The 26610-nt window shown below is 42.3% G+C and overlaps 1 protein-coding gene across 3 annotated transcripts in view; it reads right to left on the minus strand.

Moving 5' to 3' along the window:
• The window catches only part of LOC149305278 (zinc finger CCCH domain-containing protein 13-like), a 51294-nt gene extending 37536 nt beyond the window's left edge, over positions 1-13758 (minus strand). For 2 of the 3 annotated variants that reach the window (XM_089478004.1, XM_089478002.1), the window contains exons 1-3: positions 13669-13758; positions 1654-1779; positions 180-289 (exon numbers count right to left, since the gene is read on the minus strand). In XM_089478004.1, the coding sequence (XP_089334130.1) occupies positions 180-289; positions 1654-1770 (227 nt within the window). In that variant the 5' untranslated portion in view covers positions 1771-1779; positions 13669-13758. The remainder of the gene's footprint in view (positions 1-179; positions 290-1653; positions 1780-13668) is intronic. The other variant, XM_089478003.1, reaches the window with a different exon arrangement.
• Between the last annotated feature and the right edge of the window lie 12852 nt (positions 13759-26610).

The raw sequence follows: 26610 nt of genomic DNA on the forward strand, positions 1-26610 counted from the left end.
TAGGCAAAACTGGTCAAGCAGAAATTAAAATGCAAAAAACCCCTCCCTATTTTATTATTCTGAAATTATACTCAAACTGTATTCTTAAAAAGCCATGTCACTGCATTGTAAATTAAAACAAAGCTACAAGAAAACAGCTTTTGCAAGCATGTGAATATAAAGCTGAGTTCTTCATTTACCTTCTGTAACTGCTGCTAAAGCCTTTACCTCGTGGTGAAGGGCCATGTACGAATTTACATGTGTTCCCATAGAGGCAGATGCCAGTCTTCAACCAGTTACGGCACTGTGTCTAAGAGACAGACATTACTGGGTGAATTTCAGACTAATTTTGGAGTTCTATATGTGAAAAGACATTGCACAAATATTCCCACCCAACAGAAACTGAGTGAAAAATCAACAGTCTTAGATCCAACATTATCCAACCCTACTCACTGCTAGTGGGATTGGATAACGCCAAGACATTTCAAAATCTATTTGCTTGAACAACTACTGTTTCTTTACTTTTCCCACTAAGAGTCAAGCGTTACTTCACTTTGATGCACAACAGACATGCACCACCCGAGATGTGAAACATGCACATAAATATATTTTACCGTGTGCAACTTCTTCTCCCAAGAAATAGTAATGTATTTGAAATTTAAAGGTACAAGTGCTGAAAAATTCATTCATGTGCATGTCACATCCCACAAAGTACAGGTGCATTTTGTACAAAATAACAAAATTAGTACCAAATGAATACAGCACTGAGACCAAGGAATCAGAGCTGAAAAACTGCAGAAGGTCACCTGTTGTGCTCAAGGAAGGATCCTTCCTACAATAACTCCTTCAAGATTTGCCCACATAATTCAGACTAGTCTATACCACAGGCCAACAGCAAGAGTAAATAAAGTACCTATAACAAGGGTACCTGCAAAAAAGCAACAACAAAAAAACAAATGAATGCATAAAAGGCTCTAGCCATTAAGACAAGTCATTCTGCCCAAGGCAAGACAACAAAAATGTTACTATACAAAGCTGCTAATCAATAATACCTAAGGGAAATTCAATTTCTAGCCCAAATAAAATTATCATGTCATATACAGTTGCCCTTGGTATCCGCTGGGGTTTGGTTCCAGGACCCCATGTGGATACCAAAATCCATGGATGCTAAAGTCCCAGTAAATATAATGGTGTCTCTTACATAAAATAGCAAAAATAAGGAGGGCCGACTGTATACAAAAGTTATCTATGAATTCTCCCCAAGACAAATTTCTAGTGGGTAGTGAGCCAGTTTGACTGGATCTTTGAGTTCATTATAGCATCTTTAATTACACAGGGCTGCTTCAAACTACAATAGCCCACAAGGTACCAAAATGAGAAAAGAAAGCCTTCATAAATTTACTGAACTTCTTATTCTCATATCTCTTCCCTCCTGAATATCTAGAAGTAGCCAAGTAGCCAAAACAACCCAGCTCTCCTTATGAAGGTACAGCCAAAACTAGGAAGGTGATTTCCTCACTTGAGGGCAGCAATGGAAGATGCTTTCTTGGTCCTGTCTTTGGGCAGAGGGCTTTCCCATGCTTGCTGGCTCTACCCATCCAATGACCAAAAGTGAAAAACTTTCCCCTCACGTGTGACTGAAAGTGCTAAATTAAGAGCAAAGATTTGACTCACCTCAGCAGTACTTCCAGTGCTGGGTCCAAGTCTTTCAAATACACTGGGTCTTCTGGATGTGCTATCAGATATGGTCTTGGTATTTTCCACTGTGACCTTCCTTCTAATTTTTGACATTTTGTACTACTTCAACCAAAAAAAAAAAAAGAGCAACACTGTAAAATTCTCAAGTTGTGTTGTTGCAACTGAACTCATAAGAAAAAGATATGGTATTAATCTTCACGAGCTTCTGCAAAAATTAATGCAATAACATAGACAGGATTTTGTTTAAAATATGTTTTTCATTTATTTCAGTACCAATAACACCAAAATCATGGTGGACATCTGTGCTTTGTTTTGGCTTCCTTGCTATCCCTAGCTACTGTCTCAAGTTATTTCAAATATAAGGGACACCTAAAGCAGATCTACATTTTTTTTCTTTAAGAAAACTAAGTGCATGAGTCTGTAGCAGCAACCAGAACTATAGCTGTGGCATTTTAAACTGCTGTTTTCATGGAAGAAATCAGGACTATAACTAACAGTTGCATGAGTGAAAACAGCTTGTACTACTGATCCCTTCTTCCCCTCCATATGGTTGAAAGCTCCCTAAGACCTTCCAGAAACCCTCTCCAGGGAACCAGGCTCTCCTTGTCTTGTATTTGGCCATATTACAACATGAGGAATGAACAAATCTCAGCAGAAGGAACTTGCACAAATTAGGCTTCCACTGGTATAGGATCCCTCCCACTGCAGCTTCATATAACACATCTGCCACTATTCATGAGAGCTGCTCTATTCTCTTGAAAAGGTTTGGAGGCTGTGGGGAAGGAAGAAAATTTGATTGTGAAGGCTACCTTGCACTCATACAAGTGATACAAATCTTCAAGCCTTCCAAAATGTTGAATGCCACAGTAATTTTTCCACTGCCTCTCTTAATTTTTTTAATCTTCCTTATCTGAAATGCTAAAGTGTTTTGGAGTTTTTGAAATTCTGGAATATTTGCATATAGATAATGAAATAGCCTGATGATGGGATGCCAGTTGTTACCAGCATTGGTGCCTTAAAATCCTAAATGTGTATGACTTTTCTTCTGATGACCCTATGCAGAGAGCCTGATGGGATACCTGACGTAGAGTTCTCCATCACTGCAAGACGGACAGGTCACGTAGGCTATTGAAATATAGATCAAAGAGGCCCAGATAGGAGTTGCCAACAGAAAAGAGTCATTTACACCTTTGAGGCAGATTTATGGCCAGGATGCTTTGCCAGGCCAGAACCATTCTCACCTTGAAGATTTCTATAGATCAAGCAATCTTTAATATGTAGATTGCCTTTGCTTTGAAATGTGGAAACAACTCTTCGCCTGAGGCAAGATTTTGTCTATTTAAGGTCCCTCAAATCTTTTGTCTATGTTCCATGTTAGAATTCAGACAGGCTTCATGTCAGTCTGAGTTCTGATATAGTTCCAATCCACTCCCCCTCCTTCCTTCCCCTCCGTGTTGCTGAGTCTTCATCAATCTGGACCTAGAGCACCGCCAATACAGGTGAATATAACCATTAGAAAGCCTCATGTTATCTATCCAATGCTAACTTACTATATTCCTGAGTTCTTGGATGATTGTGTGAGTGTATGATTGTCTTATGTGTGAATGAATAATAAACAGTATTCAGTTTTCATAAACTTATCTCTGTTGACCTATTACCTTGGCTACCTTCATATACATAGGATAGAGACTGCTCCTCTGTTTGAGCTAATGATAAATTCCCCAGACCAAGGTCTCCTTATTTACACAGTCTAAACAAGAAATTCATTTATGTTGCTTATGCAACTTACATACATAGCCTAAAAGTCATTTTATATGGAATATGTTTAATAATTTTGTGCATGAAACAAAGTTTGCATACATTGATACATTAAAAAGCAAGGTTTTGCTATCTCAGCCACCCATGTGGACAATTTTGCTATATTTCAGATTTCAGTATTCCAGATGTTAAGGGCTACTGAACCTGTAATTCCATAAATCAACAACAGCCTTTGTACTGCAATATAAGCAAGAGCAGTGGTGGTTGGGGAGTGGGCTCTTGGAGATATATCCTCCACAGGGTCATCATGAATCAGGCTCAACTCGAGGGCAATTAATAATAACAACAACAATAACAACAACAACAAAATGCTCTCTTTCAGAAATAAAATATGAAATGTCTTCAAGCTAATCTTTGAATTGGGTGAGCCATTGGCAGCAATAGTTCAGGGAATAAAATATGGAGACAGAAAGTGCCACATTCTGCTCAAAAACCAAAATATGAACCTTAATCAGAAAAGAATGAAAGCTAAATGTATCCCATGAGCATAATTCAATAGCTACCAGAAAAAAAAGTATTGTTTTGAACTGTTGTCCTGTGCAATTTAGAGCTTTCCTCATGGAAGTGTACTTTTGATTTACTTAATTAAATTGAGTAGCATTTGCCACTTTCAGGGTCAACTCTTATACCCTGGTCCTGTTAAACACATTAACATTAAAATAGCCCAAAGAAAGTTTGTATATATTTTTCCCACAAACGAAAATAATTTTTACAAGCAATTTCAATCTAATTTTATATGGGTTTTTTTTATATAACTGCACATCTCCAAATGAAAGCCTTTTCTTTTATAGCCTTAAAGGTGAAAATTCAAATACAACATACAAATAACAAACATCCATGGGAAATCACAAGGCAGGGAAAGGCTGATGGGGAGGCAGGCACAGTTCTCGAATTAATTGTCTCTTCACTCAACAGCATCATAATCAGTACTGAGTAGTGCACTGGAAAGCCAACTTATGCAAACATTCCCTTTTCCTACTGACAGCCTTCTGCATACTCCAAAATGTGTTCTGCAATGTCCAGAACAAACTTGAGGGTGACACAAAAGATGGTAGGGGAGAACGAATCTACTCAGCTGAGAGTTGCCATATCACACTATGCCAGTAGCAGAAAGATTCGTTATATTTAATGTTTGTTGTTCATTTAGAAGCTACAGGATCCTAGGCTTAGAAAATGCCTGATGTGTGTTACTAAGTGAGCACAATTTATTTTTACAAGAGACTTAAAAAACTGCCTACCAGATTCCATAGATTGTATCACCAGATCTGAAATACCAAAAATTCCCAGACTTGTAAAATGAGCATGTAGCTCAGACTAAGGATCTCAGCAAGAGACCTCTGATGCTGTGTTTTAATTAGAGATAAGCTCCCATGGATACAACCACCATTACCCAAAGGATGATGATGCTTAGGCCCAGGTTTCTCCAGCGACCTCGAATGCTTTTACACATCTAAAACGTCTGCACCAACTGCACCTGTTGAGAGGCTACATCTAGCCATGATAGATGATTTCAAATCTTATATTTATACTTTTATTTTGACATTTGTATGATTTTTGACTTGTATTGTTTTAAAGATGTTGTTAGTTGCCTTGAGTCCCATTACTGAGAGAAAGGCAGGATATAAATGTTTAAAATAAATAAACAAACCAAGAAATCTCTAATTACCTATACTTTTCCACTTTGTACAAATTGGGAAACTGGATTACTAACTCTGGAATAATAAATGTTCTTAAACATAATGTTAAGCTGAGTTAAGATCCTGGCATTGAATAGCTGGTAGCCATAGTTTCCTAGTTAAGACAACATGGGATGCCATGGTTACCATAGGTAGATACTTCCTAATTTAATAATGGTTTGTATGAAGCAGTGCTACAGAGAGGAAAAAGCTTATGCGCATCTAAGGTTATGAATCTAAAATTGTGAATTTATGATCTAACATTGCTTGGAAATTATTTTATAAAAGTAATTTGTTCCTGTTATTCATTAAAGTATTTGAAAAGTTGCCATTAATTAAAATACCAAAAAAGTAACTTGCTACATTACTATTAGACCCATACACTTCCTCTTCATGAGAGACCAAGAAAGATAAACCTCAATTTCATTTTGCTTTAAATTCCTTGCTCCTAATTAAGTATACACTAAATGTTTAAAAAACTTCTAAAGGAACAAAGCAGATTAAATTTGGAGCACAGATTACACAATATATGGTTTATTTTTATCAACTTTGTGTGTGTGTAGTGGTGGGTTTTTTTCTTGGTTGGTTCTTTCTTTTCTATTTTGGGGTCTGGAATAAAAGCTTACAAAATATACTGATTAGCAGAAAAGCTCCAAATGATGGGTAAGTGTTTGTCCCACAGACAAAGGAAGCAGAAGCAGAAACAATATCCCCAGAAATTTAAAATACTGTCCAGTAGGGCCTTGATATCTGCTGGGGTTTGCTTCCAGGACCCTTGTGGCTACCAAAATCCATGGATGCTCAAGTCCCACTATATACTGTGGCATAGGACCCGAACAGACAGGCCAAAATAAAGCTGCTTCGGGTCACTTGGAGGTATGCTGTTTAAATGATGCATGCGTCCTAAGAGGCCGGAAGCTGTGTCAATGCTGCGCTCTAGTCCTAAGGACTGGAGCACTGCTTTGGCACAGTTTTAGGACACTTAAAATGCATGTCATTTAAACAGCATACATCGAAGTGACTCGAAGCAACTTTATTTTGGCCTATCTGTTTGGGCCCAGAGTTAAGAAGGTGTTCCTTATATAAAATGGCAAAATCAATTGTTTCCTTTCTGGAACTGATGTATTTTGAAAATATTTTCTAACTGTGGGTAGATATCAAGTGCTGACGGTACCTCCAATCGTTTACACATTTTCAGTTTGAAGCAGAAATTTCAAAGCACACTAGCCCCAATAGGTTATACATTTGTCTATTTTATCCTAGAAACAAGAGACAAATTATATCCCAATAGAGCAGTGTGATGTGGTGGTTAGACAAAGGTACAGGAGTCCTAGATTCTAATTCCACCAAGCTTGACGGAAAAGCTCCACAGGTGTCCTTAATATGCAATCCCCTCTCTCAATATAACCCACCTCAAAGGAAAGTTGTGAGGATAATGGGTGGGGAGGAAGTGATGGAACATGTAAGCTATCTGAAATCCTTGGTGGAAAGATGAGGTATAAATGAGCTACGACAGTGGCTTATCCATCATGGTAGTGTGCTCTAGCCCCCAAATCATATCTTTATTCTCTACTGGAAATGTACTCAGACAAATCATGTTAGTGGGGATTCATTCAGTTTTGAATTCAAGATCACAGTGTGATTCTGCAGATTCACAAATTATACTCAGGATTATATGCACAAAGTATAGCATACTGAATAATTGAAAATATCTCAACTCCTTTTTTTAAAAGTACATTGCTAAAACATTATAACTAGTGAAAAATACTTTAACTAGTAACATGGATAATATAATATTATCTATTTTTCCTCAACATTTTCCAAGGTTTTAACTCAAACATTCTGCTTCTCCTCCCTCTTTGGTCATATGGACACATAAGAGCTGCTTGTTCATTCAATTTAGAGTCAAGATTGAATATGGGTTTGGTTTAGTCTGTTCTGATCCAGACTCAAACTGTTCCTTTAATGTGTACTGATATTTGCATTCAGAAACCAAAAATAGTTATAACTTTTTTCTCTACTGTTTTGCAACAAACTAAAATAATTTTCAAAAGCTGTTTGTTGACTGCTCAATCTTAGCAATGCACTGCATGCTACTTTTGTTCTTGGACTGTCCCTCAGAGCATCTGTCAGCTGAGTTTCTTAAAGATTACATAAAATATGATAATGGCATAATGACATACTTCAAGATTATACTTTTTTCTTTTATCAGCAAACCAACTGATGAAATTCAATGATACAGCTTAAGGCAGTAGGAGAGTGAGAAGATCACACTTTCTGTATTACCAGCAGTCCAAATGCTATAATATCTCTGATTCTCTCCCTGCTCTCTCTTATGGCATTTGGTGGCAATGAATCTTCCTTTCATGATCCCATACGCCTGTCATCCCTTCCAGAATTGTGTACCTAAGTCTTCTGGTTAGGGGAGGTGACTGGTAGATGCTGCAGACATCATCCTCTGTTCCTGCCCTATGCATTTTGCCCCTGTTGCTCTTTTCTGAGACCTGAGACTTCTCTACCTCTGTCCTCAGCAAGACTGTTTGGATATTGCCTCTGAGAGTGTTAGAGCTGATTGTTAATGAAGGCAGACATGCAGCCCTGGGAATGTCCTTCCACCTCAAAGTGGTCCCATGTAATGATCTACCTTGTCTGTAGAGACTCTGCTTGCCCACCTTCCATGTAACAGCTAAGTAACAAAACCTAGGCACTACTGTTATGGAGTGTGTGTGTGAGGGGGACATTTTGCTACCTAGAACAGTATTATTAAATAGACAAACTACTGTTATATAAAAGAAAACAAAAGGAAATGAAGGCTCAGAGCAACTAGGATGACAATCAACCACCATGCACACTTTATCACACCTCGTTCATGATCTGCTACAAAACAAAGAGATTCCCAGAAGAGACAAATGATCATATAACTTCAGTTACCTCACAAAATCTACCAAGAAGCACTATGACTGGAGAGTACTAGGAGAGATTCTTATCCCAGAATGCATGAGAAACCTGTCAACAAACAAAACCCTGTTCCTTCTCTGCATCACACTACTTTTGTATCTTCCTTGTATGGTTATGTTAGAGATACACTGTTTTTCCCCACTTATATTTGGTGTCCAGATCCTTTGCCTATGCCTACACCATTCCAGAATTGAATTGGGCCCTTCTGCTCAAATATGAAACTCACCCAAAATTTGCCTGAACCAAGCCAATCCGCTTTAGGTTCAGCTGAATCAGTTGCACAGCTCTATCAATAATTACAGATCAAAAAGTATATTCCATCAGTTACAAAGGGCATACATGTGCAAGAACTGTCACTTCCACCTTTAAGAAAGAAAGAAAGCAATCCTTTCCCACTCGTATGCTTTATAATCACAAAAAGTATTAGATTCAATATACTGGATACATTTATAGTACTTGGATTCCTCACAGCACATAAGATCCATAATTTGAGTCAAGTAGGCACCCATTTTGGCCCACACTGAAAAACAAAAATGTTGCTAGTATTTATTGTACTTGATAAGTTAAATGTGGGCTATTCAATCCAATCACCTGGCAACAAGTTCTCCAGAAATGACAATTTGACAAAGGAATAGCTACATCTTTAATTTTTCTATGCATACTACTGTTCTTCTAACTGAATTTAGAAAATCACTATTGTTAAAATCTTTTTTTATTGGCGCTCTTGTGAAAAGAAACATCTTCTAGAAATAGCTCCTCGTTCTGCACTAATCTGCATTCAAGGCAAAGATCATCATTGCACCTGCTCCCCAACCTCCAACAGTGAAGTAGTATGCAATTGCTCATTTGGTCAATGTATCTTTTTATGGGTCTCTTGCTTGTCAGAAATATGCACAAAGCTTCAACTGCATTTTTGCAGAAATGGCATATCCATAGCGCAGATTAAAACTATGAAATAGACATTTCATTTTATCAGTGAACTCTCATCTTGACCTACAGCTGTCATCATCTGTCTGCATATATAAGTATCCATACCTATAACACACTGATGAGGAAGTACAAGCGTAAATTTTATGTATTTCTCAGAAAAGGTGTTATCTGTTTGCACTACATTGTTGTTTAACAGAATGCATAGAAACACATATATCTCTCTTCAAACTCTGGCAAAATGGCACCTCCAGAAATCTTTTAAAAATATAACTTAAGTTGGATAAGGGTAAGTGTTTCCTGGGAAGGGAGCGCATATGGATCTAATAATTCTTAGCATTTTCACTAAACTACAATTCCCAGAATTCTTAGGGAAAACTATGACACTTAAGTATTTATTAGGTTTTTAGTATGGATATTCCCAAAGACAACTATTGCTCCTTTGCAAGTTCCATGAGAGCCTGGGGCCAAAGCCTTGGAAGTCACTTCAAATCCTAGGCATCAGTATCGTATTTCTACAAAATTCATGCAGTCAGCACACACTTTTCCCCCCATGTCCTGCAGATATCAAAGACTCATTGCCACACTTATGTTTTCTACTATGAAACCTGAAACCACTTTTCACATTCACTGTCTGGGAACATGGCATTTTCAGACCGCCAATCCAACCCTAAAAGGAACATTCACCAACCTGGCTGTGTGAAAAAGCCCCTGTATATATGACAAAGCATTAAGAGGAAAATTTGGGCAGCATTTTCAGTTCAAATCACCTCAACATGCCACTATGCATGTTGCTAAGGAAAACAGGAAATGCTGAATCTGTTTTATTTTAAGCAAGTTGAATTCTAATACTGACCTTTTCCCCAAGGAACACAATTTTAAAAGACACTGATCTTCATGCCTTCCATGCAAGTCACTGATAACACAATCCTAATTATCAAACCCTGCTACCTTCAGCTCTGTACCGTCTCAAACTGGATTATTTCTGCAGTGTGTTTTAGACCTAAATCTCACTGAACACAGACTTGCCTCTTAAGTGAACACATACAAATCAGCACTGTATAAATTGTCTGATAAATTCTAAATTGTCTGATAAAATGACCAAAGACAGAAATGGCAGAAAATTGATATAAGGGCAGCTTCTCATACATGGGTAAAAAAACAAAAACAAAACTTCACAGAGCAAACATTATTTTCTAAACAATGCAAAAAGGAAAAAGGATTCCCAGTGTCCTCCTTGGCATGTGACACCTCCAAACAAATAAACACAAATGACAGTGTATCAGCAAATACAACATATAATCCTTTTCTCAGCACTTTGGTTATTCAGCCAAAAGCAGTATTTCCAGCTTTGAGTACACAGGCAGATCTGTGAACTTCTTCATGACCTAAAGTCCTGCTGAACAAAATCAGAACTATGCTGTATTTGTTGAGGTCACAGTGCCAATATATGCTCCCTCAAGAAGGAGAGATTTGTGTACAACCGGCAGATATGCAGAAGAGGAAAGGTCACTTGTAAAGTGTCTCATAAGAGCAGCATCTATCCAAACCTATGAGTTGAGGATTCTAGTTAAGATCAGGATGGAAGCTTTCAACACTTAAAAATTGAGCCTCTTGGCATTCAGAGCTACACTGACCTGTTGAATGTTTCAGTATTTTATTCTACTTTAACTAATGAGTCAGATCCCAAGGTAGACCCAAATTATCTTTTTTTAAAAAGTATCTGCAGTAAGAAAATAAAAACAAGCACCCCTCTCAGAGCATTGTGCTCAGAGATGCCCAACTCAAGCTGTGGCTTCACAAGGGCTGAAAACTGGCACAAATGAAAGTCTACAACCAAACTTAAGATAGAGGATCATTCCTCCCCATGGGTGGGGGGAGGACACAAGTATGTATTTTATGGATTGCTATATCATTTTTAACATGTTTACAGTGACAAGGAAGGGGAGAACAATGACTTGTACACTTGTCCCTTCACATTTGCTGGCATTAGAGACACAAAATCTCAATGAATGTGGGGAAACCACAAATAACAAAAACACCATGTTTATAACTGAGAGAACCCCTCTGTAGGAATCTCTAGGTCCTCCAGTGCAACTCTTGTGGTCAACATCTGCCAGACATTGACCACAGAATTTAGGTCTTTCAATGCAAAATTTGGTTAAAGTTGACCACAGAGTTGCTCTGGAGGACCTAGATATTCCTAGAGAGAACATATTAATAAAATCCCTGAATAATCAAACCCGCAAAAGGCAAAGCCGCAGATGCTGCAGAACAAGTATATTTGAAAGTAGGATCTACAAAGGTTGATAGCTACAAAAGTGGCAGGGAAGAACAAGGGGGTGCACTGTAGAAATAGTGCGGTTTGAAGCCACTGTGGCTGCATCCACACTGCAGAAACAATCCAGTTTGACAATTTAACTAATTGCTATGGAAATAGGGGAAACCGAACTGTAGTTCTCTGAGATATTTTGCCTCAACACCGCCTCCTTCCACTGGGGCCATAGCTACTTGTCCCTCCCTATTCGCTGGGGCTAGGGGCACAAGACCCCTGTGAATATGAAAAAAACGCAAATAACAAAAACACCATGTATTTTACCTGAGAGGACACCTCTCTAGGAATCTCTAGGTCCTCCAGGGCAACTCTGTGGTCAACATCCGACAGACATTGAACATAGAAGTGCAGCAGAGGAGCTACAAATGCCTAGTGGAGTGTTCTCTCTAGGAATCTCTAGGTCTTTCAGTGCAACTTTTAGATAACGGTGACCATAGAGTTGCACTGGAGCACCTAGATATTCCTAGAGAAAACATATTAATCAAGTCTGTGAATAATCAAATCCGCAAATATGAAAGTCGCAAATATGGAGGGATGAGTGTAATTGCTATTGCTATTACAGTGGACCCTTGTTATCCGCTGGGGTTTGGTTCCAAGATCCCCCCTTGTTATCCACTGGGGTTTGGTTCCAAGATCCCCCGTGTATAACAAAATCTGTGAATGCTCAAGTCCCATTAAATATAATGACATAGCAAAATGGTGTCCCTTATAAAAAATGGAAAATCAAGGTTTGATATTTGAAATGTACATTTTTCTTGAACATCTTCAAATTGTAGATGCTTGAATCCGTGTATAAAAAATCCATGTATAAGAAGGGCCGACTGTACTAAGAGGCAGCCAGAAATGCATTTCCTTTGCAGCCACAAAATCTCCCTGGGTGGCGTTGGGTCATTCATTTTCTGTCTGTCAACCGGTTCTCAACCTTGGATCCTCTGGGCATTTTAAACTTCAGCTCCCAGAATCCTTGATTATTTGGGCAAGCTGGCTGGGACTTCTGGGAGTTGAAGTCCAAAAACATTAGGAGAGCTAAAGATTGAGATGCCTGTGTTGGCATCCCTTCACTGGCTCCCCCTCCCTTTCCGCATTCAGTACAAGTTCCTGCTGTCGATGTTTAAAGCCCTCCATGGGCTGGCCCCTCCTTACTTATCAGACCTTATTTCTCCTCACCTTCCCACTAGGGCCCTCCGTTCTGGTAGTCAAGGTCTGCTGTCCCAGCCCAGGATTTCCTCTGCCCCATCTCGGATTCGCCCCTTTTCACTCTCTGCCCCTCACTCCTGGAACCTTCTTCCCCTGCGAGCAAGAGCCATCACTTCTTTAACCAGCTTCAAAACGGAGCTGAAGACCATCCTGTTCAGAGAAGCGTTCCCAGGCATTGCATAATTGTCACTTGCTATTTGATGTTCTTTTGTTGCCTGTTTTATTGAATCATTTCCTGTATTGCTATGTATTTTGTATGTATTATCCTACTAGAGAGGCCCCTTCCCCACCACCACTCCCTTCTCCTTTTGTGTCGTGTCTTTTTAGATTGTAAGCCTGAGGGCAGGGAACCGTCCAATTAAAAAGATTGTATGTACACCGCTGTGTAAATTTACAGCGCTTCATAAATAAAGATTAATAATAATAATAATAATAACTGTGTGCTTAAATGCACTGATAAGTGGTATAGAAATGCACACTCATCCCTCCATATTTGCGGCATATTTGATATTTAGGGCTTTGATTATTCACGGCTTTAATATGTCCTCTCTAGGAATCTCTAGGTCCTCCAGTGCAACTCTATGGTCAACTTTATGTAAACATCTCACTGAAAGACCAAGAGATTCCTAGAGAGGACACTCCACTGGTTATTCGCAGCTCCTCTGACACAACTCTATGGTCAATCTCTAGCAGATGTTGACCATAGAGTTGCCCTGGAGGACCTAGAGATTCCTAGAGAGGACCCATCTACTAGGCCTTTGTAGCTCCTCCAGTGCAACTCTATGGACAGTGTCTGTCGGACGTTGACCATAGAGTTGCCCTGGAGGACCTAGAGATTCCTAGAGAGGTGTCCTCTGAGGGGAAAACATGGTGCTTTTGTTACTTGAGGCTTTCCCACCTTCCCAGGAGTCCTGTGCCCCTAACCCTGGCGAATAGGGGGGGACAAGTGGCTATGGCCCCAGTGGAAGGAGGCGGTGTCGAGGCGCGTTGTCCCCGCAGTGTGGCCGCACTGTCCCCATCCCTCCCTCCCCGGCTCCCTCTTTGGCCAGTGCCGCCGTCCTTGGGCCGAGAGGGTCTCACCTGTTCCCTGCGCAGGCGCCCTACTCCTCCCCTCCGCCGCCCCCGCCGCCGCCGCCCAGGGCGGAGAGGGGGGGAGAGGGCGAGGCGGGAGTCCGTCCTCCCGGGACTAAGGGCCGCGACGCACGGGGACGGAAGCAGGGAGCAGCGACGGCCGCCCCGAACGCAGCACCTCCAGCAGCGACGCCGCCCTCCTTCTTCTCCCCCCTTCCCTCCCTCCCTCCCTCCTTCAACGGCTGGTGCGCGAGACACAATGGGGAGAAGGAAGGAGGGGGGCGCCGTTGGGGACTGAGCACAAGGCGCCTCTAACGCGACTTCCCCCCCTTCCCTCTTCTCCTCCTCCTCCTCCTTCTTTCCCTTAAGCCACAGTTCCCCCAACAGCAACTGCGCCTGCGCAGAAGCCGTCGCCGGCCTGCGCCACCTCCGAGACACACAGAGAACGAGAGAGAGAGAGAGAAAGACACACACCGGAACCGGAAGCGGCCATGGCGGAAGTCCTGCGCAGAGCGCGCGCGCGCTCCGTGTTAGTGACGCGGTTTAAAACGGATGTAGCCCCAGGCGCGGGGAGTACGCTCATCATCCCTCCAACATCTACGCCTTTAATATTGGCGGGTTTGATTCATACGTCCTCTCTAGGAAACTCTAGGTCCTCCAGCGCAACTCTATGGTCACCTTTAAGTAAACGTCTCACTGAAAGACCTAGAGGTTCCTAGAGAGGACGCATCTGCTAGGCATTTGCAGCTCCTCCAACTCAACTCTATGGTCATCGTCTGGCTGAAGTTGACCACAGAGTTGCTATGGAGGACCGAGATTCCTAGAGAGGACACATCTAGGCATTTGCTGCTTCTCCAACTCAACTATGGTCAACGTCTGGCAGAAGTTGACCATAGAGTTGCTCTGGAGGACCAAGAGATTCCTAGAGAGGACACATCTAGGCATTTGCAGCTCCTCCAACTCAACTCTATGGTCAACGTCTGGCAGAAGTTGACCACAGAGTTGCTATGGAGGACTGAGAGATTCCTAGAGAGGACACATCTACTAGGCATTTGCAGCTCTTCCAACTCAACGGTCAACATCTGGCAGAAGTTGACCACAGAGTTGCTCTGGAGGACCTAGAGGTTCCTAGAGAGGACACATCCACTAGGCGTTTGCAGCTTCTCCAACTCAACTCTATGGTCAACGTCTGGCAGAAGTTGACCACAGAGTTGCTCTGGAGGACCGAGAGATTCCTAGAGAGGACATCTACTAGGCATTTGCAGCACCTCCAGCCCAACACTATGGTCAACGTCTGGCAGAAGTTGACCACAGAGTTGCTCTGGAGGACCGAGAGATTCCTAGAGAGAACACTCCACTAGGCGTCCGCAGCTCCTCCAGCGCAACTCTATGGTCCGCTTCAACCAAAAGTTGCCCTGGAGAGGACCTAGAGATTCCCGGAGGACATATCTCCTAGGCATTTGCAACTCCTCCAGACGTAAAGGATGCCAGTGTTATCTGTTTTGTCACAATACATTTCCTAACGGGCAGGCAACAACCAGGACTGGGAGGTCTCCCTTGGCTTCTCCGAGGGGGTACTAAAAAGTTATCGGCCAAACCAAGAAAGGAATGACCTAAAGCCATGACAATTACATGCTATTCCACATATTCACCACAAAGATCAATGGACATGGCACACCATTTCTCAGGTTTCTTTAACCCTTCCAAAAAATACAGTTGCCCCTCCATATCCACAGAGGCTTCATCCACAGCTTCAACTATCCATGCCTTGAATAATATATATATACACACATACATACACATACCCAAAAGTAAACATCAGTTTTGCCAAGACAAATTTTATATAATTTTATATAACAGAAACCATTTTTATTTTATATAACAGAAACCATGTCTTTTTAGATTGTAAGCCCAAGGGCAGGGAACCATCTAACTAAAAAGATTGCATGTACAGTGCTGTGTAAATTTACAGCGCTTCATAAATAAAGGTTAATAATAATAATACTACCCAGCTGTATTTAGCAGGACTTGAGCATCCATGGATTTTGGTATCCATGGGGGCTCCTGGAACCAAACTGTACAGATACCAATGGCCTGCTGCATTATTATTAGTAGTAGTAGCAGAATTATCCCAATTTCCCCAAAATTGGGACAGAAAGCGGCTTACAATTTAAGATAATTGAAAACATACAAAGATGGACATTTAAATAGAATTAAAACTCAGTAACAATTATCACCAATAAAATCCCAGTATGTAGGCAGTGGTTTGAAAAAGTGATGAGGCTGGCTCAAATTAACGAAAGCAAACAATGGTTTTTATAGACCATTGGAAACTATTGCTGTTATTTGTATTAAGGTGTTAATGAGGGAATATGGGATAGTATTACGGTAAATACTTATGTTGAAAGATTAAAACAGAAGAGAAATAAAATTTTATTTCAGTTTGGAAATAAATTAGAGAATAGGCAGGAAGTTTTCTGTTATATGTTTTAAACGGGGAGATCAATGTATACTGTGTCCAGTTCTGGGAGCCACAATTCAAAAGGGATGTTGAGAAACTGGAGTGTGTTCAGAGGAGGGCCACTAAATGGTGAAGGGTCTGGAAACCATGGCTTATGAGAAACAGCTTAGGGAGCTGGGTATGTTTAGCTTGGAGAAGAGAAGGTTAAGAGGTGATATGATAATCCTGTTTAAATATTTGAAGGGGTGTCATTTTGAGGAATGAAGCATACTTGTTTTCTGCTGCTCCAGAGTCTAGGACCCGGAACAATGGATGCAAACTGCAAGAAAAGAGCTTCCACCCCAACATTAGGAAAAACATCATGATAGTAAGAGCTGTTCAAAAGTGGAATTTGCTGCCTTTGAGTCTCCTTCTTTGGAGGTCTTTAAGCATAGGCTGGATGGAGAATCTGTCGGAGATGCTTTGATTGAGAATTCCTGCATGGCAGACTCAGGATGGACTGCATGGCCTTTGGTGTCTCTTCCAACTCTATGATTCTATGAATAAAGCAAGATTTGCTACCAGTGCTGATTCTGAAAAACTCGTGACAAAGCCTACAATAGTAGCTGGGCTACTTCCCCCCCCCCCCTGAAATTATATCACACACACACACACACTGCTGTCACTAAGATCTTGGTACACAGAAACTATGTATTCATTTCAATGGAAGTACAGTCAGCCCTCTACATTTCCAAGTTTGACCTTTGCAGATTTCATTAATATGTTCTCTCTAGGAATCTCTAGGTCCTCCAATGTGACTCTATGGGCAATTTTGAACAGATGGTGCATGGAAGGACCTAGCAATTCCTAGAGAGACCACTTCTCTAGGCATTTGCATGTCCTCCCACACAATTCTTTTCTGAACTTCCAGCAGATGTTGAACATAAGAGTTGGGCTGGAGGACCTAGAAATTCCTAGAGAGATATTCTTTCAGGTAAGAAAGGAAACCCGTGTGCTTTTCTTTGCAGTTTCCCCACTATCTCAGGGCTCCTGTGTCCCAAATCCCAGGGAATGTGGAGAGACCACTGTCTGTGAAAGAGGAAAAGGCAGAAAGAGGAGAAGAGAGCTGCATTGGGAGGAAAGCAGGGCTCCGCAGGGACTTGAACCCCGTCCTGGAAACCAGGAGTGCCAACCACCAGCGCCTTTTGCTTTTTTTCTGGCAATGCAACAAGGAGAAAAGCAAAACCTGAGAGAACACAGGAGTGTTCTCTCAGGAAAAAGAAAACCTGACAGAGTTAAAACAAGAACATTTGAGTCGTAAAGCTTCAAATGTTTCAGGTATTCACTTTTTGCAACCTAAAAAGAGTCATGAAATCTTGCAGAAACCTCCTTATTGACATCATCACTGCCTTTAAGATGCATCCTAGAGATTGGTTTTGTTAGGGATCTCTTCCTAACATACTGTTGTTGGTATTTGTTGAGCCTTGCTCTTAAAATACAGAAAAGATAACTTACCTGATCATCCAACCGCAATGGGAATGGGTCTGGGATGATTTCGGATAAACGGTTGTGTGGATTCTTCATAGGAACTGCTATAACCCAAGAAGAGGAGAGAAACCCCCCATACAAACACACTAGGGATGCGTTCCCACTATGAAATAAAGCGAATCACCAATTGGTTTAAATGACCATTGATCCAATTTGAAACCGGTTCCTGTTGTAATGTGATCGATTTCTGTCATGACACAGTGAGGCAAATTCAAAACACCCAGTTTTTCCTGACACTAGTTTTCCAGCAATTCTTTTGGAAAGAATCGATTCCGGAGTGTGTTCATCATGTGGAAACGATGTTGGATCTGAAATCGCATTATTCTGGAGAGGAGAGACAATAGCAGAGGGGCTGGCCAAGGAGTGTCACCCACCCAGCCTTCTTCTTGCTTGAAATACGCTATTTGTTCATGTCTACCAAACACGTGGCTTGGCTTCGATTTTTCTGTTGGATTGGCTATAAGCTAATCGATTCATCCTGTGAATGAGGTGGGCATGAATGGTTTTCTACGTATTTCTAGAAGTAAGGCGACAGTGTGATCCTATTTCTGGGGGTTTGAATTTTTTAAATTAAATAATATGATTGATTACATGTTTTTTTCGACATACAGCAGAAATAGCACAAGCGAAAAGGGCTCTCAATGGTAGAATTTCTTTGTCCTTTGCCGAGCATTAACCTTGGGTCCCTACAGTCAATGATGTGGGGGAGAGCGAGGGTGTCATTTATAGAGGTTTTCAGGGGGTGGTAATGATAGTATATGCGATACAGTGTCTAATGGGAAGATGGGCATAAGGGCCATTTTGATCAGCCATTTGGTCATTCTCACAGGAAGAGAGGACGTTGGGGGGAGGAGCCACGAGAAATTGGTAAAAGGTCAAGAAATATATAGGATAAAAGAATGGATGAAGATAACGAGGGAGAAGGAGACATTGCAAGGATCAAAATTAACTTGGTATAATTGTATTCAATTGGAACAATGGACAAAAAATTATGAGAAAAATATTGGAGAGATTAGAGAATATACAAAATTTGAACATTTGATCAGGCAAAGAGATAGTATAGAGGCAAATGAAACTTTGAAAGGGGTTACAAGTGAAATATATAAATTATTATTAAAATATAATGAAAAAGAAGATTATTTTAGGACAACATAGGAGGAGGATTTAGCACAAAAAATAAACGTCCACGAATGGGGGAAAATTTGGAATCAACGCCATTTAAAATTTTATTCTATACGAATAAAGGAGAATTATTATAAAATAATATGGAGATGGTATTTAACGCCAGTAAGGTTAAGTTATATAAATAAGAATTATTCAAGGTTATGTTGGAGAGGGTATCAAGAGATAGGCATCTATATGCATATGTGGTGGGGTTGTAGAACCGTAAGGAAATTTTGGCAAATTGTATTTGAAGAGATAAAAGAAATAACAAAAATTGATTTAGAATTTTGTCCAAAGATAGCTTTATTATCTTTATATGATAAAATTAACTGCACCCAAGTTATAAAGGATTTAATTACAAATTTATTGACAGCAGCGAGATTAATGATAGCAAAAAAGTGGAAAGACCGGAGAGATTTACAAATACAAGATTGGTATAGAGAGATATGGCAAATAGCAATTAATGCTAAGTTAACTAGTGGAATTAAGTTTGGAAGAGGAATAATCAAGAGAAATGATTTTGAAGCAATATGGAAAACGTTTGTACAAAAGGTTTTAGTAAAAGAAGGAGGTGTCTTACCACCAGAGGAAGAGCTATAATTCTGGAGGTAGAGTAATAAGAAGATATTAGTCTCTGGTGATGGGGAGCACTTGGGGGAAGGGGGAAACGGGGGGAGGGGGGAATTATGAAAAGTATATGATGAAAAGAAATATGAATTAGATTTAGATAAAGTAGTAAATAATGGACTATAAAGGGATATATTATATGTATGGGGGATATTATGTAAAAGTTTTTAGATATTATTGTAAGGCAAATTAACCAATATTTTGTTTTATCAATTTATTATAATAACATTTATTAATTTCATTCTACCAATAAATATTTTAAAATGGGGGGAAAAAAGGAACAGAGGGCGTTACCAGGATGCCCATGACTCTACAGTTGCCAGGAATGCATTTGCACATCTTAAACTTATGTGCCATCTGAGTACATTCCTTGAGACGTCAGATCTGCCTGGACTCCTTTCTGAGCCTGGATGGGCAGGTCTCAGCAGTCCCCAGCAGTGCATTTGCACCTCCTAAACTTGTGTGCCAGCTCTGCCCATTCCTTGAGATCTTAGATCTGCCTGAACTCCTCTCTGAGCCCGTATCACCAAGTCTCAGCAGTGCCCGGGTGGGTAAGTGAGGCCGATGCCCATAGTTACCTGTGCCCACCCACCTTTGTGCCCTTTGTGCCCATCCCCAAACTCATGGCATAGCGCCATTTTTAAATGCCTTCCACACGAAGCAGGATGTTGGATTTGTAGCCCGGGCGCAATTTAATTCTGAAGGGAGCCGCTATTTCTTCTCAGTCCACTTTTCCACGCCAGATCCCTCTAAAAAAAGTAGGACGGGGATATCATGGAAGACGGAGGAGACCAAAGATTTGGTAGCAATTAGAGCGAAGAAGCCAATATAGAAGTGTATGAAGGAATCGCAGCTGAGAGCCAAAAGGCATGATAGGACAAGATCGGAAAGGGGAATAAAGGCCAAAGCGATGAAGTGGAACTTTAAGAAGGCAAACGGGTTAGCAAATAGGAGTTGGGCTGGACCAGTAACCATGCCCTATTTTTGGAGCTGAAGGAGATCTTTGCTGGCGTTTCTAGTGTAGAGACAAAACGGGTAACTTCTGCAACGGATGTTGTGATAGTGTCAGGAGGTGCTGTTCCTCAGGACCCCAGCATGGCGCACTGACATTTGCAGCCAGCAGAGGGCTCCGAGGAGCTCTTTTCGGAAGGTACGTTTCACAAGGGAGGTCCTCCTCCACAGGAAGAAACTAATGCTGATCCCACCTACCTGGATCTGCAACGTTTGATGCGCAGGAGAAACCACGTTGCAGCGAAACAGTCTGGTGCTCCGATCATTTGCGGAAATCTCAGAACTTCAAAACCAGCCATCACCTGCAAGGGCAGTGTAAAAGTGTAAAATGGTAATTAGTAATGTTCATTCCAAATCAATTACATTTATAGTGCAGAAGAAGGCAGGAAAGCAAAGCAGTTGTCACACAGTGGAAAAGATACTGAAAGTAACAATAAGAAATCAACTAAGTACAACTACAAAGTAACAAACAGCAAACTGAAACTGTGCAACATATAACAGGATGCTGTAAAGTCAAATGGCAGAAAATGGCATACCTGGCTATAGTCTCCAAGGTTTTCTTCATGTTTTCTTCATGAGCACCAATTCCATGGCATTAACCACTTGTATTATGCCTTTGCAGGCTGTGGACTTCCCAACACCGAAAAATGCAGCGATAGTACATAGGAGCCTCGTCTGCTTCTCGTCCTCGTCCACTGATCTCTCTCCCTATCTCCGTCTGCTTCTCGTCCTCGTCCCGTCCTCGTTCTCCGTCCTCGTCTGCTTCTCTTCCTCGTCCGCTTTTCTCCCTCTCTCCATCTGCTTCTCTTCCTCGTCCACAATCCTCCTTCTCTGTCTTCCTCTGCTTCTCGTTCTCATCTGCTGATCTCTCTCTCTATCTCCATCTGCTTCTCGTCGTCATCCACTGTTCCCCCATCTCCGCCCTCGTCTGCTTCTCCTCCTCGTCCGCTATCCTCGTTCTCCGTCCTCGTCTGCTTCTCGTCCTCGTCCCCTGATCTCTCTCCCTATCTCCGTGTGCTTCTCTTCCTTGTTCGCAGTCCTCCTTTCCATCCTCATCTCCTTCTTGTCCAGTATGCTCTTCCTCTCCTCTAGTTCTCCATCACCTACTCGGTCTGATTTCCGTTTTTAATATTTAGGTTTTTTTTTTCCATCATAGACTTTTAAATCTTAAACCCTACAAAGTTTCTCTCACCCTCCAATGGAGTATCTGTGCTGAGGATCTTTTAATTCATTTAACCGTCTTCCCTCCATTATTAAAAGGGGTTTGTTATATTTCGGCGGAGCTATGCAGGTATGAACCCAGCACCGGTTTGTGTCCGCAGTCTGTCTTCATCCTCTCCGGCATCATTACTACAAGCACACTGGAACGTTTCCTGGGGAAGTGGAGTTAATTCCTAACTTTAGGAACTCAGTGGGCCAATCTAAGTACCCTTTATCGGGGGCCTTTTTTAGCCAATTGCCATTTAAAAAATTATTTTAATATGGCTAATAGGCTCCACAAACAGCATGGCTTACCACACACTTCTGAGGTTGCGGCTTTTCACTGCGTCATCTTACTGGACGCCCCTTGAGACGTCAGATCTGCCTGGACTCCTTTCTGAGCCTGGATGGGCAGGTCTCAGCAGAGCCCAGGAGTGCACTTGAACATGTTAAACTTATGTGCCACCTGCGTCCATTCCTTGAGACATCAGATATGCCTGGACTCCTCTCTGAGCCTTGAAGCCCATGGCTCAGCAGTTCCCAGGAGTGCATTTAGACAACAAACTTATGTGCCATCTGAGTCCATTCCTTCAGACTTCAGATCTGCTTGGACATCTTTCTGAGCCTGGATGCCCATGACACAGCAGTTGCCAGGAATGCATTTGCACGTCTTAAACTTATGTGCCATCTGAGTTCATTCCTTCAGACTTCAGATCTGCTTGGACATCTTTCTGAGCCTGGATGCCCATGACACAGCAGTTGCCAGGAGTGCATTTGCACATCTAAATCTTATGTGCCATCTGAGTCCATTCCTTGCGACTTCAGATCTGCCTGGGCTTCTCTCTGAGCCTGGATGCCCATGACTCTACAGTTGCGAGGAGTGCATTTGCACATCTTAAACTTATGTGCAATCTGAGTCCATTCCTTGAGACTTCAGATTTGCCTGGAATTCTCTCTGAGCCTGGATGTCCATGACTCTACAGTTGCCAGGAGTGCATTTGCACATCTTAAACTTATGTGCCATCTGAGTCCATTCCTTCAGACTTCAGATCTGCCTGGACTTCTCTCTGAGCCTGGATGCCCATGACTCTACAGTTGCGAAGAGTGCATTTGCACTTCTTAAACTTATGTGACATCTGAGTCGATTCCTTGAGACTTCAGATATGCCTGGCCTTCTCTCTGAGCCTGGATGCCCATGACACAGCAGTTGCCAGGAATGCATTTGCACTTCTTAAACTTATGTGCAATCTGAGTCCATTCCTTGAGACTTCAGATTTGCCTGGAATTCTCTCTGAGCCTGGATGTCCATGACTCTACAGTTGCCAGGAGTGCATTTGCACATCTTAAACTTATGTGCCATCTGAGTCCATTCCTTGGGACTTCAGATCTGCCTGGACTTCTCTCTGAGCCTGGATGCCCATGACTCTACAGTTGCCAGGAGTGCATTTGCACATCTTAAACTTATGTGCCATCTGAGTCCATTCCTTGCGACTTCAGATCTGCCTGGAATTCTCTCTGAGCCTGAATGCCCATGACCCAGCAGTTGCCAGGAATGCATTTGCACTTCTTAAACTTATGTGCCATCTGAGTCCATTCCTTGAGACTTCAGATCTTCCTGGACTTCTCTCTGAGCCTGGATGCCCATGACTCAGTATTTGCCAGGAGTGCATTTGCACTTACTAAACTTGTGTGCTAGCTCTGCCCCTTCCTTGAGATCTTAGATCTACCTGAACTCCTCTCTGAGCCCGTATCACCAAGTTTCAGCAGTGCCCAGGTGGGTATGGGATGCTGATGCCCATAGTTACCTGTGCCCACCCACCTTTGTGCCCTTTGTGCCCATCCCCAAACTCATGGCATAGCGCCATTTTTAAATGCCTTAAACACGAAGCAGGATGTTGGATTTGTAGCCCGGGCGCAATTTAATTCTGAAGGGAGGCGCTATTTCTTCTCAGTCCACTTTTCCACGGCTGATCCCTCCAAAAAAAGTGGGACGGGGATATCATGGAAGACGGAGGAGACCAAAGATTTGGTAGCAGTTAGAGCGAAGAGGCCAATATAGATGTGTATGAAGGAATCGCAGCTAAGTTGAGAGCCAAAAGGCATGATAGGACAGGATCGGAAAGTGGAATAAAGGCCAAAGCGATGAAGTGGAACTTTAAGAAGGCAAACCGGCTAGCAAATAGGAGAGGGTCTGGACCACTAACCATGCCCTATTTTTGGAGCTGAAGGAGATCTTTGCTGGCGTTTCTAGTGTAGAGACAAAACGGGTAACTTCTGCAACGGATGTTGTGATAGTGTCAGGAGGTGCTGCTTCTCGGGACCCCAGCATGGCGCACTGACATTTGCAGCCAGCGGAGGGCTCCGAGGAGCTCTTTTCGGAAGGTACGTTTCACAAGGGAGGTCCTCCTCCACAGGAAGAAACTAATGCTGATCCCACCTACCTGGATCTGCAACGTTTGATGCGCAGGAGAAACCACGTTGCAGCGAAACAGTCTGGTGCTCCGATCATTTGCGGAAATCTCAGAACTTCAAAACCAGCCATCACCTGCAAGGGCAGTGTAAAAGTGTAAAATGGTAATTAGTAATGTTCATTCCAAATCAATTACATTTATAGTGCAGAAGAAGGCAGGAAAGCAAAGCAGTTGTCACACAGTGGAAAAGATACTGAAAGTAACAATAAGAAATCAACTAAGTACAACTACAAAGTAACAAACAGCAAACTGAAACTGTGCAACATATAACAGGATGCTGTAAAGTCAAATGGCAGAAAATGGCATACCTGGCTATAGTCTCCAAGGTTTTCTTCATGTTTTCTTCATGAGCACCAATTCCATGGCATTAACCACTTGTATTATGCCTTTGCAGGCTGTGGACTTCCCAACACCGAAAAATGCAGCGATAGTACATAGGAGCCTCGTCTGCTTCTCGTCCTCGTCCACTGATCTCTCTCCCTATCTCCGTCTGCTTCTCGTCCTCGTCCGCTGTCCTCGTTCTCCGTCCTCGTCTGCTTCTCTTCCTCGTCCGCTTTTCTCCCTCTCTCCATCTGCTTCTCTTCCTCGTCCACAATCCTCCTTCTCTGTCTTCGTCTGCTTCTCGTTCTCATCTGCTGATCTCTCTCTCTATCTCCATCTGCTTCTCATCGTCATCCACTGTTCCCCCTTCTCCGCCTTCGTCTGCTTCTCCTCCTCGTCCGCTATCCTCGTTCTCCGTCCTCGTCTGCTTCTCGTCCTCGTCCCCTGATCTCTCTCCCTATCTCCGTCTGCTTCTCTTCCTTGTCCGCAGTCCTCCTTTCCATCCTCATCTGCTTCTTGTCCAGTATGCTCTTCCTCTCCTCTAGTTCTCCATCACCTTCTCGATCTGATTTCCGTTTTTAATATTTGGTTTTTTTTTTTCCATCATAGACTTTTAAATCTTAAACCCTACAAAGTTTCTCTCACCCTCCAATGGAGTATCTGTGCTGAGGATCTTTTAATTCATTTAACTGTCTTCCCTCCATTATTAAAAGGGGTTTGTTATATTTCGGCGGAGCTATGCAGGTATGAACCCAGCCCCGGTTTGTGTCCGCAGTCTGTCTTCATCCTCTCCGGCATCATTACTACAAGCACACTGGAACGTTTCCTGGGGAAGTGGAGTTAATTCCTACCTTTAGGAACTCCGTGGGCCAATCTAAGTACCCTTTATCGGGGGCCTTTTTTAGCCAATTGCCATTTAAAAAATTATTTTAATATGGCTAATAGGCTCCACAAACAGCATGGCTTACCACACACTTCTGAGGTTGCGGCTTTTCACTGCGTCATCTTACTGGACGTCCCTTGAGACGTCAGATCTGCCTGGACTCCTTTCTGAGCCTGGATGGGCAGGTCTCAGCAGAGCCCAGGAGTGCACTTGAACATGTTAAACTTATGTGCCACCTGCGTCCATTCCTTGAGACATCAGATCTGCCTGGACTCCTCTCTGAGCCTTGAAGCCCATGGCTCAGCAGTTCCCAGGAGTGCATTTAGACAACAAACTTATGTGCCATCTGAGTCCATTCCTTCAGACTTCAGATCTGCTTGGACATCTTTCTGAGCCTGGATGCCCATGACACAGCAGTTGCCAGGAGTGCATTTGCACATCTAAATCTTATGTGCCATCTGAGTCCATTCCTTGCGACTTCAGATCTGCCTGGACTTCTCTCTGAGCCTGGATGCCCATGACTCTACAGTTGCGAGGAGTGCATTTGCACATCTTAAACTTATGTGCCATCTGAGTCCATTCCTTGGGACTTCAGATCTGCCTGGACTTCTCTCTGAGCCTGGATGCCCATGACTCTACAGTTGCCAGGAGTGCATTTGCACATCTTAAACTTATGTGCCATCTGAGTCCATTCCTTGCGACTTCAGATCTGCCTGGAATTCTCTCTGAGCCTGAATGCCCATGACCCAGCAGTTGCCAGGAATGCATTTGCACTTCTTAAACTTATGTGCCATCTGAGTCCATTCCTTGAGACTTCAGATCTTCCTGGACTTCTCTCTGAGCCTGGATGCCCCTGACTCAGTATTTGCCAGGAGTGCATTTGCACTTACTAAACTTGTGTGCTAGCTCTGCCCCTTCCTTGAGATCTTAGATCTACCTGAACTCCTCTCTGAGCCCGTATCACCAAGTTTCAGCAGTGCCCAGGTGGGTAAGGGATGCTGATGCCCATAGTTACCTGTGCCCACCCACCTTTGTGCCCTTTGTGCCCATCCCCAAACTCATGGCATAGCGCCATTTTTAAATGCCTTAAACACGAAGCAGGATGTTGGATTTGTAGCCCGGGCGCAATTTAATTCTGAAGGGAGGCGCTATTTCTTCTCAGTCCACTTTTCCATGGCTGATCCCTCCAAAAAAAGTGGGACGGGGATATCATGGAAGACAGAGGAGACCAAAGATTTGGTAGCAGTTAGAGCGAAGAGGCCAATATAGATGTGTATGAAGGAATC

The sequence above is a fragment of the Sceloporus occidentalis genome, unplaced genomic scaffold (genome assembly GCF_023333645.1).
Source record: "Sceloporus occidentalis isolate IW3139 unplaced genomic scaffold, rSceOcc1.0.p SCAF_12, whole genome shotgun sequence".
NCBI classification, from domain to species: Eukaryota; Metazoa; Chordata; class Lepidosauria; order Squamata; family Phrynosomatidae; genus Sceloporus; species Sceloporus occidentalis.